This window comes from Anoplopoma fimbria, chromosome 8 (assembly GCF_027596085.1).
Source record: "Anoplopoma fimbria isolate UVic2021 breed Golden Eagle Sablefish chromosome 8, Afim_UVic_2022, whole genome shotgun sequence".
Taxonomy (NCBI): Eukaryota; Metazoa; Chordata; class Actinopteri; order Perciformes; family Anoplopomatidae; genus Anoplopoma; species Anoplopoma fimbria.
In genome coordinates this window covers 13,634,498-13,648,134 of record NC_072456.1, presented here as the reverse complement: position 1 = coordinate 13,648,134, position 13,637 = coordinate 13,634,498, and the positions used below count along the sequence as shown (strand labels likewise).

Here is a 13,637-nt window from a genome sequence, read left to right as displayed (position 1 = left end):
TTATAGTGACGGAGTATAAACTCAAAAAATGTGTGAATTTTGACTTTACATGCAAAGCTGGGATATGTTTATGCTAATATTTAGCAAAAGTAATTCACAGTCTAATTAAAAGGGTAACGACCGTCATTTACAGGTATTAAAAATTCCATCTGCATGTTTAAGTTACTTAGACCAAACCCAGCAGTCCATGGAGTTTTGTTTTTAATATCTTATGATGTAGCATGAAAGCATGGTGGATGGTTTAATCTTCAGTGGGTTGGAAAAATTATAAACGCTAAAGGGGCCTATCCCAGCGAGCCCATTTTGCGAAGGCAGTGTACACTCAGGACAGGCTATCAAAGGGCCGAGACTATGCATAGAGAAAGCCAACCATAAGGGCGATTTAGAGAAAACCTAAGCCATCAAATAACCTAAGCTGCATGTCTTTGGACTGTGGTAGGAAGTCAAAGAACCCGGAGCGAACCCACGCTAACATGAAGAGAACATGCAAACTCCACACTTGGTGCCCTCTTATTTGAATCATAAGGAGCTGAGAGATATTTTCCTTCCTCTGTTGATGTGAATAAGCCAGAGAACGAGGCTGGACTGAGGGCCGGTAGGGGGTTGCTCATATTGATTTTCAGGAAGAAAAAGTGGTTTGGGGATTTAGTTACTCTTTTTAAGTGTATTTTGGTATATCTAGTAGCACAACTGATATATATAATTAGTAGGCTATGCTAAGTACATTGTTAGTATATCAAAAAACAGCACAATTTTATATATATATCAATATATGTCTATATATGATGACATGACATTGTGTTCATGTGTCTGTGTGCCTAAACGTGTTTGCAGAAGTAGCAGACACCACAGGAAACTTTTTATGATTTATTAATAGCAGTTCATACTTCTCTTTAATAATCTGTATCGATAAAAAAATGCAGAAAGGCAAACTTGACTTGTATTTTAGGGTAACACACCTTAATAAAGGCATTTGGCTTAAATATAAAGATATCTGTTACTACATGGCTGATTGTTGTCCAACTTTTAATTTTAATTTCAATCCTGGCCTCAGATATTAATGTTATAGGCATAAAGATGTTGCTAAATACAATGTTTTCCTAATCATTGACAAAAATAATACAACCTGCGTCTCGCCAAGGAAATGTTGTTTTTGCATTACTTTGCATCTTTATAAGATTTCAAGATGAATTGAACTATTCAAAATCTCAAACATTAACTAAACAGGTAAAATGTGACATAACGACTTACCTTTAGAAACAGTCACTGCAAACAGGGACACCAGCACAGTGAGGTGCATTGCTGCAGGCATGTTGAGAAAGATAAATAAAGGCTGGCAGTCATATCAATAACACACACACACACACACAGTTTACATCCTTGATAGCAGGATGTGCTGAGTGCCTGAGAAGTGCTGTGAATGCTTGGCTGGTGCACATCAACTCCCTCGGGTTGGTAAGTCAATGTTTGAACAATGCTCTGTATTTGCTCTGTATTTACAGTGACGTTTATGTCTACTGACGAGGCTCTGCTCTACAAAGCGAGAAGGCAATTCCTGAAGAAAAAGCGGAGTGAATGTTGGATGTTGAAAAGCTGATGCTAAACTGGATTGATGGCTTTAAATGTGCAATGTGTAATACCAGGGCTGTATGATCAGTGTAGGTTTTGATGGTTTGTTTATTGGATTAAATTCAAATTGGCCAAGACGAAATAATGTCTTGCACCTTATCAGCAGCCTTGACATATAAAAGAGGCGTGACACAAAACTGGAATAATCTCAAACTATTCTCTAAAAATGTATCTGTCCTTTTGTATTCATAAAATGTAGTTACTAACTACATTTCACCCCAACATTACTTATGTTTTTATTTTGAATGTAGGCTGCATCCAAATCAACTGCTTTATTCCTGACATGATGTTTACAAGTGCAAACAACTGCGGTCATCAAATTATTCAACATCAATAACATTTGCATTCAGCACTTTTTGTATTTCATGTTGTCATGTAGACAGGACTGTGTTTGTGTGTATATAATATATATTGCTCAATCATATGTCACTCTTTATTTGTTAGTACTTTTTATACAAACATTAGTAGTGCCTTACATGATAAAATATAAAAAGGCGATAATGTATGTGTTTCTTAAGTAAAAATGTATGACATCTGTCGCATTGTGAATTGATATATATATATATATATATATGGTATGATATATTTATATGTATATATAACACCTCTATCATCAGAATTATAAGCCTGAGAGGCAGTGAAACAGCTTTTCATCCCTAAATGTTCCTACAGGAGTGCACGTTTGAGTTATTGTGTCACTGGACAGAGACACAATAAAACTCTACAGACATAAAGAGAAAAGTTAACCGCCATTTTATTTAAACATCCTTAAACTCCACTGAGCTCAGACAGAAATGTGGTTGATTTAAACTTGAGGGAGGAAAGGTTCATCAGAGGAAACATGACCTTCCTTTTAAGTCTTGGAACATTTTGCAAAGACAGAAAAAAATTTATTTTGCCTCCGATGAACGACTTCACACTTGAGCATGAACTCCTTCTTTAAGGTTTCTCCCCCAGAGGTTTGGAGGACGTGAGTGCTTCCTGCTGAACATCAACATCCCTGCTGTCTCATAGCAGCTCAGAGGGTTGGCTGTCATCCTGTCAAACCAAAAAATCAAAACACACATCGATATAATCAATATCACTTCACTTTAAATTACTGAGCAGGTAGAAAATGTCTGACAGAAACAATGAACAATATGAGCAGAGAAATGGTGGAGATTAGTTATAATATAGACTGTGTGTATATAGTTCTTTAGTCTTCATTAAGGCAAAAACATGAAAACGAAATATGTAAAATGGTAATTTAATAGGTTACAAAACATTATCTTCATACATTTTTCAGAAATCTAGCCATCATTTAGCAGAATTTCAGTTTAATCTCATGTGTGGCTGACTTACTCTGTGTTTGAGGTAGGAGAGGTAGATGACCCAACCGAAGGTGATAAAGTTAATGTACACAACACGGAATTTGGGCGAGAGGAAGAAAAAGCTGATCGTCTGAGCGGGAGGCCAAACACAACAGTCCATCTGCAGGCAAGAACACGAAGGAGCATTAACAAAATTAGACTGATTACACAATGTAAAAATGATGTGTCAATTTCATAGTTATGTAATACATTTGGCCAACGCATAATTAAACTAAAGTTTTAAAATATTGTCTATAAAAGCCTTAATGAATGTGGTTTTAATATGAGATGCATTCAATTAAAAGCTGTGTGTTTACATTAACAGAGTCGGCCAGGTAGTCATGATTTGTGCTTAAGCTGAGGCAATTCTAAATTTGTTTGCAGATTACCAACAATTTCAGATAAATTGATGAATGATTTGCCCCATTGTGAGTAAATAATCATTGATCAGCTGCTCCAGATCTACAGGTGAGACCCTGACGGGTGTACTTGCCTTATATAATTCCCAGAACTTGTTTTTATACTCCGTCCATCCTTCTGATAAGGTGTGTCCCTCCAGGAGACCCATACCTGCAATAAACAGAGATGTCTGTCAGGGCTTTGTTTCAGAAAGCAGATTTAGTTGAAACCCTGAGTTAGTTAACCCTGAATTGAGGGAATCTCTAATTTTTTTTAGTTAAAGATAGACAGATAACTTTACCTCTTGGTCTGTCTCGCTAGAAGGTTTTCTTAAACGAACCCTGAGTTTCTCTCTGTCTCTACCCTCTTACAGAGCCAGACACGTTTCATTTCCTTATCGATTCAGTCCATATAGTATTACTGTCTCTAGAATGTAAATCCTGGTCGAACATTAGTTTGTTTCCCAGGAAAATATTAAGTTGCTGCGTATTTTTGCCCAAACATTTAAATATTACACAGAGTAAAGTCATCCTCGGCTTAAAATAAAACCTTGCCAAATGTTTAGGTGTGAATATTTGCACTAAGGGAAGAAGGAGTCAGTCTGCTTTGTGCCAATAAACTCTGAAATCCATCTTACCCCCAAAATACCACAACCCCAAAAACGGTGAGGCGACCACCTGGTCCACCAGAACCTTCTTGGCCACTGTTTTCAGAGCTTTGCCCACAAACGCTCCATCCAGCCAGATGTACCAGTAGTGCAGCAAAGGACCTGCGGAGCAGCCCACCGTGAACATGCAGCCTTCAGGGGGAGAGAGTCAAGAAAACAAGAGAGAAGTAATGGCCATGAGTTGGTCATTCAAAATGTAACACATTGCACAGATATTCTCCAAAATACAATATATCATTCTTTATTAAGCGATCAAGATTTGAGTATACTGGTTGAGAGAGCTCAGCTTTTCTCTCTGTCTCACCTGTCCTCCTCCAGTCTTGTTTTCTGCCTGGCTTCTTTAAGTTCTCCCAGCTCTGCTGCAAGATGTCTCCCAGTGAAAATAATACCCCTCCGCTCAGGGTATTTGTGAGCAACAGGTTCCGGCTTTGGAAAAGCGGCTGCATCAGGACCAGAAACCGTTTACCCACACTGGGAAACATGACCTTCGGATCGCAGAAAGAGTACTGTCACTTGTTATTTCGCCAACATGTGTCAGTACTCTACAAGAAGGCTGCATGCTAATCAGTTTTTCAAACAAGACAGAGGGTTCAAACTTATGTACACAAAGTAAAACAAACATCTCACAGTCATTACATTTCTTTACAAAAATGTAATTGAGTTTTTGAAACTGCAAATAGTTAAAAACTACAAAGCAATTGTCAAAAAATTATAAAAAACAAAATGACAAAAAATCTCTGCTAAAGTATTAATTGATTCCCCTTGGTTATAAGCATCTCAAGATCGTAAATCCATTTGAAATTTGCTTCCTTAAGTGATAGAGATATTTATTCTTATAGTTAGACCTTTGACTGGAAGAATAAAGCTTTGAGTTTCTAGTGAATTTACATATGATAAGAGTTTTACAGGCAGTAAGTGTCTGATAACACACAGAGGAAGAGCAACTTCACGCAGTTAGACATCTTACTATATCTCTACATAGCTCGTAGTTGTTTGCTGGTATATTAGTACTCTGAATGTCGTGTATTGTTCAGTTATAAGGAAACATCCATGAGGATACAGATGGCACCTTCCTGTTGCACAACTTTATATATTTCTAAGATTTTAACCTGGCGTTCAATAACATCTCTTAATTAATTAAACACTCGAGTTTAACAGATGAATTGGGAAATGTTTACCTAACTTTTACAAACAGATACTGCAAACAGGCAAACCAGCAGTGAGCTGCATCGCTGCAGGCATTTTGAGAGCGTAAAAATAATAGTCTTAATGTATAGTCACCGTTTGTATAATCGTTTGGAATTATTATGTCAAACAATACAAAATGTTTTTTTGCAACATCAGATTGACAGAAATACTTAGGGGAACTATGCAGTAACATACAACTCACTACTTGCTGGAGCCCCGGCGTCGGCCGTCTGTTGCAATTATTGTTTTCGTAGTAATTTGCTTCTGCACTATACTTTTGCTCTGGTTTATGCTTTAAGATGCTTGTTTAAGAAAGGAGATGCACTCATGACTTCTGGTGACTAGTAGTTCTCTTGAATACCTATGTTGAATACACTTCCTGTAAGTCGCTTTGGATAAAAGCGTCCGCTAAATGACTGTAATGTAATGTAATGTAAAATGACTGGCTAAAACAAATGTCCTTGGTCTCAGTCTTTTCCTGTTCGATGTAAATAATATCAAAGAGCAATAAAACTTAATGTATTAATTTATGAATCTAAGGAAACAAGAGCAAGAAGTGACAATAAGTAAAAGAAGAAAAACACTTTTTTAGAAGGTTTCTGTTTTTAGACACAATTTATATATTTAGATATTCATTAAAAAAATAGCAGCTGGAGATATATAATTAGTACAGTATAGCAAGTCACATTTAAAGTCCAAGGTATAAAACTTCTGCTAAAAATAAAATAATTTCTTCAGCCTGTCTTAAATCAGGTTTGATTTAAATACTGTCACAGATTTTCTTTAAGCACATAATCATCATCGTGCAATTTTTTTTATAAATACCTCAAACGGATAAGCTGAAGACAAAGTTATTTGGCATCAAAACATAGTACTGATCTACAAATCAAGGCAAAGTTTATACAGGTTAATATTAAAGAGAATAATCAAAGCAGCTGTTTCACAGCATTCTGATTCTTTCATCTCATACCAGAAACATTCACAGCAAAAAAAAATAAAGGAATGCCACTTTTTGATATTGGACAGTTTAAAATCTTGTAGTTTCACACTTAAAACTTGCAACAACTAACTAACATTTAAATGCCTTCAGGAAGGTTTTGTTAATGGCCGCAGTCACTATTATGCTGATGTGATAAAAAAAAAAAAAAAACTATCATCAGAATTATAAGCATGAGAGGCAGTTAAACAGCTTTTCATCCCTGAATGTTCCTACAGGAGTGTACGTTTCAGATATAAGTATACAGACACACTGGACAGAGACACAATAAAACTCTACAGACATAAAGAGAAAAGTGTACCGCGTTTTCACCTAAACATCCTTAAACTCCACTGAGCTCAGACAGAAATGTGGCTGATTTAAACTTGAGAGAGGAAAGGTTCATCAGAGGAAACATGACCTTCCTTTTAACTCTTGGAACATTTTGCAAAGACAGAAAAGAAGTTTGAGCATAGAAAAAACGCAAAAATGTTCTTTTGCCTCCGATGAACGACTTCACACTTGAGCATGAACTCCTTCTTTAAGGTTTCTCCTCCAGAGGTTTGGAGGACGTGAGTGCTTCCTGCTGAACATCAACATCCCTGCTGTCTGATAGCAGCTCAGAGGGTTGGCTGTCATCCTGTCACACAAAAAAAATCAAAACACACATCGATATAATCAATATCACTTCACTTTAAATTACTGAGCAGGTAGAAAATGTCTGACAGAAACAATGAACAATATCAGCAGAGAAATGGGTTATAATATAGACTGTGTATATCGTTCTTTACTTATTTACAAAAGATGTTAAATGGTCATTTAATAATTTAATAGGTAAAAAGAACAATATCTTAAAAAATAAATGTGAAAACTTGCCAAGATTTGGCAGAATTTCAGTTTAATCTCATGTGTGGCTGACTTACTCTGTGTTTGAGGTAGGAGAGGTAGGTGTCCCACCCTATGGTGATAAAGTTAATGTACACAACACGGAATTTGGGCGAGAGGAAGTAAAAGTTGATCATCTGAGCGGGAGGCCAAACACAACAGTCCACCTGCAGGCGAGAACACGGATGAGCATTAACAAAACTGGACTGATTACACAAAATAAAACGTCTCCGTCAGCAGGCAAGATATCTGTATTTGAAAAGCATACAGAGGAAACAGTTAGTGAGCTTCATCAAAGACAATTTTTTCTTAAACATTGATAAAAGAGTCTCAAAAGTCATTAATAAATATAGTCAGCATGCGGTGATCACAAATGATTGTTACATGTCAACAGTACTGACCACATTTCAACGAGTCAGTAGTAACACAAAGAACAAGACTAGGAGGACTAAACCACTGGACCGTCTCTGGTCAAAGTGCTAAACTGTGATCAAATAGGCCCTTTTCACAGCAGCTATTTCAACATGTCATTGCAGCGTAAACACAGGTGTAATTAATAACAATAATATTGGTCCCATTCTGTTTAGTGTCACAGTCATTCAAGTGAGCCAGCATGCACAATACCAGGGCCCGGGCTGTCCTGAATGGAACAGGGCCAGAATTAGTGTTATTAATTCCACCTGTGTTTACCTGCAACGACCCGTCACGATGGCTGCTGTGAAAGGGGATTTATGTAAAGGGAGAGTAAGTGGTGCCTCTAAATGTTCTTCTGCAATTTTATGGCGTGGCCCCAGTAATAATTGTTCTTCAGAGAATTTAAGTAGCATTTAACATGAAATGGCTGAGCTTGAGTTAAATCATTGAAAAGTGCTTTAATTTAATCAATTCACCAATGTTATCATGCTATTTTTAACAGTGTGTTGATTTGTATTGTTAATCTTAACTGTTACTCCCTGATATCAGTCACTGTTGTTGTATCGTAGACTGTATAGAAGAAGGGTTAATGTTTTCATGCCACTGTCTCCCAATAAAAGCCTGTTAGAAAATGAAAAGATTCTGTCCATTGAAACGCTACAAGGCTTTTAATTTGTGTTGTAGTTTTGAGTTTGTATTAACAACATAAAACAAAGCTGCAGGAGTCCTAAACCAAATCAAGGGCCAAATCCCAATCTCCACACTCACCAATTCACAGACTTTAAGGCGCATAATTCATAGCAATGTGACGGTAAAAACGCAGTTGCCAGTGGAAGCATGGAGACGTAAAAAAGGTACACAAAGAGGACGGCAAATGGGTGTTCAGCCTGCCAAATAACATTTACAAAGGAATATTATCATTCTGTGGTTAACACAAGCTTTAAGATATTTTAACATATTGTTCTACGACATAAAATACGTCATTCGAAAGTCTCAATAGAAGCTTCGACATATTCATCTTTATTATGACAATATTTATGCGTCAATTTCATAGTTATGTAATACATTTAGTCGATGCATTAGTGAACTTACGTTTTAAAATATTGTCTATAAAAGCCTTAATGAATGTAGTTTTAATATAAGATTCATTCAATTAAAGCTGTGTGTTTACATTAACAGAGTCTGTAATAAAAATATTGATGAATCCAGATTTGCCCATTGTGAGTAAATAATCATTGATCAGCTGCTCCAGCTCTACAGGTGAGACCCTGAGAGGTGTACTTGCCTTATAAAATTCCCAGAACTTGTTTTTAAACTCCGTCCATCCTTCTGATAAGGTGTGTCCCTCCATGAGACCCATACCTGCAATAAACAGATATGTCTGTCAGGGCTTTGTTTCAGAAAGCAGGTTTAGTCGAAACTCTGAGTTAGTTTACCCTGAAATGAGGGAAGCAGGATCGTGGTGCAACTGTAGAATGTAGTCTGAATGTGAGATATAGTGAGCGTGCTTAAACAGCATTTCAGGGAAGGTTTTTCATTTGTCAAGGTAGCAGAAAAATAGCCTCTGAATGCTGTTATCCAAGATTAAATTTGAATGTCTAACATTTAAAATCCACTGGATTTATACTTTCAAATCACCCAAAACATTATCACTTGGTCAGATTGTGATTTTTCCATAAATCGTGGCTGTACCTGGATCGTGGTCCGTTGCTCTCCCATAGGTTTCTTCCTTTTTTCTCCCTGTTAAAGGTTTTCTAGGGGAGTTTTTCCTGTGCTGATGTGAGGGTTCCAGGACAGAGGATGTCGAATGTGTACGGATTGTAAAGCTCTCTGAGGCAAATTTGTAATTTGTGATTTTGGGCTATACAAAATAAATTGAACTGAATCTCGAATGTCTATCTATATATTTTGAGAATTTTCAACTAAATTATTCATCTTCAATTGGCCCCTGTGTTTTTTACCTGTCAGATTAAAGCTGACATATACATTTAAAAGTAGGCTACAGCCTGATATACACTGTCAGATTCCACCACTTTATCATAGACTGGTAAATTATAAATTAACCGACAATACAGAATAAAACCTAACTCTTTTCCCCTCTATGAGTCAGGCGCTTTTAAAGATAAATGTGCACAGTCTATCTATCTATCTATCTATCTATCTATCTATCTATCTATCTATCTAGATACAGCGGGTAAAATAAGTATTGAACACGTCACCATTTTCTCAGTAAATATATTTCTAAAGGTGCTATGACATGAAATTTTCACCAGGTGTCGGTAACAACCCAAATAATCCATACATACAAAGAAAACCAAACAAATAAGTTCAGAAATTATGTTTTGTGTAATAAAATGGAATGACACAGGGAAAAAGTATTGAACACATGAAGAAAGGGAGGTGCAAAAAGGCATGGAAAGCCAAGACACCAGCTGAAATCTATCAGTAATTAGAAAGCAATCCTGCCCCTTGTCAGTGCAAATTAATATCAGCTGGTTCAGTCCCAACTGATGGCCTATAAAAAGGTGTCTCATATGAAACATCTCATGATGGGTAAAAGCAAAGAGCTCTCTCAAGACCTTCGCAACCTTATTGTTGCAAAACATACTGATGGCATTGGTTACAGAAGGATTTCTAAACTTCTGAATGTTCCAGTGAGCACTGTTGGGGGCATAATCTGGAAGTGGAAAGAACATCATTCACCATAAACCGGCCCCGACCAGGTGCTCCTCGCAGGATTTCTGTCAAGACCTGGAATTAGCAGTTTTTGGGGTGATGTGCAGTGCCATTTGACCTCCAAACATGGTGTCTATTATGGCATCCAAAGAGTTCAATTTTGGTCTCATCTGACCAGACTATATTCTCCCAGTATTTCACAGGCTTGTTTAAGTGTTGTGCAGCAAACTTTAAACGAGCTTCAACATGCTTTTTCTTCAGCAATGGAGTCATGCATGGTGAGCGTGCATACAGGCCACGGCGGTTGAGTGCATTACTTATTGTTTTCTTTGAAACAATTGTACCTGCTTATTCCAGGTCTTTCTGAAGCTCTCCACAAGTGGTCCTTGGCTCTTGGACAACTCTTCTGATAATTCTTTTCACTCCTCTGTCAGAAATCTTGCGAGGAGCACCTGGTCGTGGCCGGTTTATGGTGAATGATGTTCTTTCCACTTCCGGATTATGGCTCCAATAGTGCTCACTGGAACATTCAGAAGTTTATAAATCCTTCTGTAACCAATGCCATCAGTATGTTTTGCAACAATAAGGTTGCGAAGGTCTTGAGAGAGCTCTTTGCTTTTACCCATCATGAGATGTTTCTTGTGTGACACCTTGGTAATGAGACACCTTTTTATAGGCCATCAGTTGGGACTGAACCAGCTGAGGGGCAGGATTGCTTTCTAATTACTGATAGATTTCAGCTGGTGTCTTGGCTTTCCATGCCTTTTTTTGCACCTCCCTTTCTTCATGTGTTAAATGCTTTTCCCCTGTGTCATTCCATTTTATTACATATAACTCATTTCTGAACTTATTTGTTTGGTTTTCTTATGTATGGATTACTTGGGTTGTTACTGACATCTGGTGAAAATGTCATGTCAATAGCACCTTTAGAAATATATTTACTGAGAAAAATGATGATGTGTTCAATACTTATTTTAATATATAATGCATTAATAGCTCTAATTTCCCTAAATTAAAATGGAGGCTGCCTGTCAGAGCTCCATTAATGATGGCCTTTTAAATTCAACACACAAGAGCTTAACTCAGTTTCCCATCTCAAGGTTAGTCAACTCATAGTTCAGGGGTAGGCTCAGTTTGTTAAACAGGGCCAAGATAAAATTCAAACTGCTTATCACAGAAGACCTTCAACTCTGATATTGAGATATAGATTTTCTTTTACCTCATCCAAGTCTTTAAGTACACTCTGTCTTAACATTTGTCACATATATGCACACAGTTACATACATGCATTTAGCCTATCCCAAACATTAAAAACAAAGGCCAGCGAGTGTCTCGCTTAATCCATACAAACAGTATAAGCGGGCATCAAACCACCAACATGTGGTTTAAGGAAGAACCGCTCTAACCACTATACAGCTTTGGTACTTATACCTTGACAAATGTTTAGGTGTGAATATTTGCACTAAGGGAAGAAGGAGACAGTCTGCATTGTGCCAATAAACTCTGAAATCCATCTTACCTACAAAATACCACATCCCCAAAAACGGTGAGGCGACCACCTGGTCCACCAGAACCTTCTTGCCCACTGTTTTCAGAGCTTTGCCCACAAATACTCCATCCAGCCAGATGTACCAGTAGTGCAGCAAAGGACCTAAGGAGCAGCCCACCGTGAACATGCAGCCTTCAGGGGGAGAGAGTCAAGAAAACAAGAGAGAAGTAATGGCCATGAGTTGGTCATTCAAAATGTAACACATTGCACAGATATTCTCCATAATACAATATATCATTCTTTATTGACAGATGGAGATTTGAGTATACTGGTTCTTCTCTCAGTCTCACCTGTCCTCCTCCAGTCTCGTACTCTGCCTGGCTTCTTTAAGTTCTCCCGGCTCTGCTGCACGATGTCTCCCAGTGCCAATAATACCCCTCCGCTCAGGGTATTTGTGAGCAACAGGGCTCGGCCTTGGAAAAGCGGCCGCCAGTTGAACTGCATCCGGACGAGAAACTCTTTACCCACCCGAGGAAGCATGACTGCAGAGTAATTAATGTTACTGTCATCTGCGGGAGAAAGAGAACATTGATGGGTCACGAGTGTGTGTAGAGTAATTAAGTAATCAAACGTCTTTCCATTTTAGCACAACCAGGAGCTACTCTTATAGTACTTGGTTGTTCTACATGACTAAATAATTGTTTTTTTTAAAAAGATATATTTAATTTTAGAAACAAATAAATTAAAGGACAGAATTAGAAGTTATAATTTTGATAAAACTAAATATTCTCTCTAGAGCAGCAACAGTTTTGTTTGCAACAGCAAGGTCATTATATAAAGTCTATTAATATCTCACTGGAAACAAATGTAAAATGTCAATAAAATAAATAACACTTTTGAGTAAAGTTTATAAAGAAATCAGACGTCAGACAGTATCAGTCATTCCTGCTGTCCTCTTGGTCTATGTTTCAGCCAGCTCAAAAGTTTACAAAAAGAAGCTTTTGCCCAATCGTGCATGCTGTGCTTGTGTAAAGATAGCAGTGATGGCCGATTGAATTAGGTTTTACTTTCGTTTACATGTCCGTTGTTGTTGCACAGATGTACAGCAGCCTATATTGCACATGAAACCTTGAGAAATTAACCCTTTTGCAAACCAATTGGCTGAAAAGCTGTAATGCTTCAGGAAGCTTTAACTCAACATCACTACAAGAGAAGACAAACATCTCAGTCATTCTTTATCTAATACCAGCAGTTAATAAATACCTTTATTGTAGAAACGACTGTCACAAATCTGACACTAACATCTTGTTTTGATTGTTAGCTTCTAAAATAGCAAATCCAGAAAGCTTCTCTTTGTTCTGTAGGAAGTTAATCTCACATTGACCTGATCAAAAACGTTACTAATTAACTAAAGCTTATGATTGAAAAGTGTCTTGTTGTTGTTTGAAGTCTCCTCTATTGCTCCTGTGTTCAATGATCCTGTCTTTTGGTAAATAGAATGTGTTGCATGGACTGTTTATCGGGTCAATGACTTTCTTTGTATCATACGAGCTATTTATAATTACGTTTATAGTATATCTACAGATAACATAGATGGAAACTTTTGAAACAGTCCAAAGGTTCAAAGGTCACCACCGTTTACAGTACCGTTGTGTATTTGGTACACCACCAGCGCTGACATTGACCCTCTCTCTGCGCCACATACAACTACCAACAAATGAGAGTCGGTGTTGCGTTGAAGTCCATATTTCCCCGTTACGTTAATCTGACCACAATCACTTAAATGTTCTCCACTTCAACACAACCTTACCTGAACCACAGAGCGGTCTTCATACATCCATGTGAGAAACACTAGTCCATCGGTACATCCCCCTGACCCACGACCTGCTTGGGTTTCACCCACAGAAGTGGGTTCATTAAATGTTTGGGCGCCACCTGCTTGTGTGGAGGATCAATTAATCAGAA

The 13,637-nt window shown here is 37.5% G+C and overlaps 2 protein-coding genes across 2 annotated transcripts; both read right to left on the bottom strand.

Annotated features, from left to right (window-relative positions):
* Window positions 1-2,637: 2,637 nt before the first annotated feature.
* On the bottom strand, window positions 2,638-4,526 carry LOC129095127 (mpv17-like protein 2). The gene is made up of 5 exons (XM_054603515.1): window positions 4,349-4,526; window positions 4,015-4,176; window positions 3,472-3,548; window positions 2,971-3,099; window positions 2,638-2,667 (listed from the first exon to the last, which is right to left on the bottom strand). The coding sequence occupies exons 1-5, from the start codon at window positions 4,524-4,526 to the stop codon at window positions 2,638-2,640; spliced, it is 576 nt and encodes a 191-aa protein (XP_054459490.1).
* Window positions 4,527-5,836: 1,310 nt separating this feature from the next.
* Window positions 5,837-13,565, bottom strand: LOC129094598 (mpv17-like protein 2). Its single transcript, XM_054602840.1, has 6 exons — window positions 13,483-13,565; window positions 12,023-12,241; window positions 11,703-11,864; window positions 8,793-8,869; window positions 7,132-7,260; window positions 5,837-6,848 (listed from the first exon to the last, which is right to left on the bottom strand). Exons 2-6 carry the CDS (start codon window positions 12,210-12,212, stop codon window positions 6,750-6,752), a joined length of 657 nt encoding a protein of 218 aa, XP_054458815.1. The 5' UTR covers window positions 12,213-12,241; window positions 13,483-13,565; the 3' UTR covers window positions 5,837-6,749.
* Window positions 13,566-13,637: the final 72 nt, after the last annotated feature.

Excerpts from the sequence above, each read along its gene's own strand:
- LOC129094598 (XM_054602840.1), bottom strand. The coding sequence starts at position 12,212 with ATGCTTCCTCGGGTGGGTAAAGAGTTTCTCGTCCGGATGCAGTTCAAC. Across the intron at positions 11,865-12,022 it reads ACGAGACTGGAGGAGGACAG|GCTGCATGTTCACGGTGGGC; the intron begins GTGAGACTGAGA and ends CTCCCCCTGAAG. Across the intron at positions 8,870-11,702 it reads GGGGATGTGGTATTTTGTAG|GTATGGGTCTCATGGAGGGA; the intron begins GTAAGATGGATT and ends TGTTTATTGCAG.
- LOC129095127 (XM_054603515.1), bottom strand. The coding sequence starts at position 4,526 with ATGTTTCCCAGTGTGGGTAAACGGTTTCTGGTCCTGATGCAGCCGCTT. Across the intron at positions 3,100-3,471 it reads AGTTCTGGGAATTATATAAG|ATGGACTGTTGTGTTTGGCC; the intron begins GCAAGTACACCC and ends TCTTGCCTGCAG. Across the intron at positions 2,668-2,970 it reads TCTCCTACCTCAAACACAGA|GATGACAGCCAACCCTCTGA; the intron begins GTAAGTCAGCCA and ends TTGGTTTGACAG.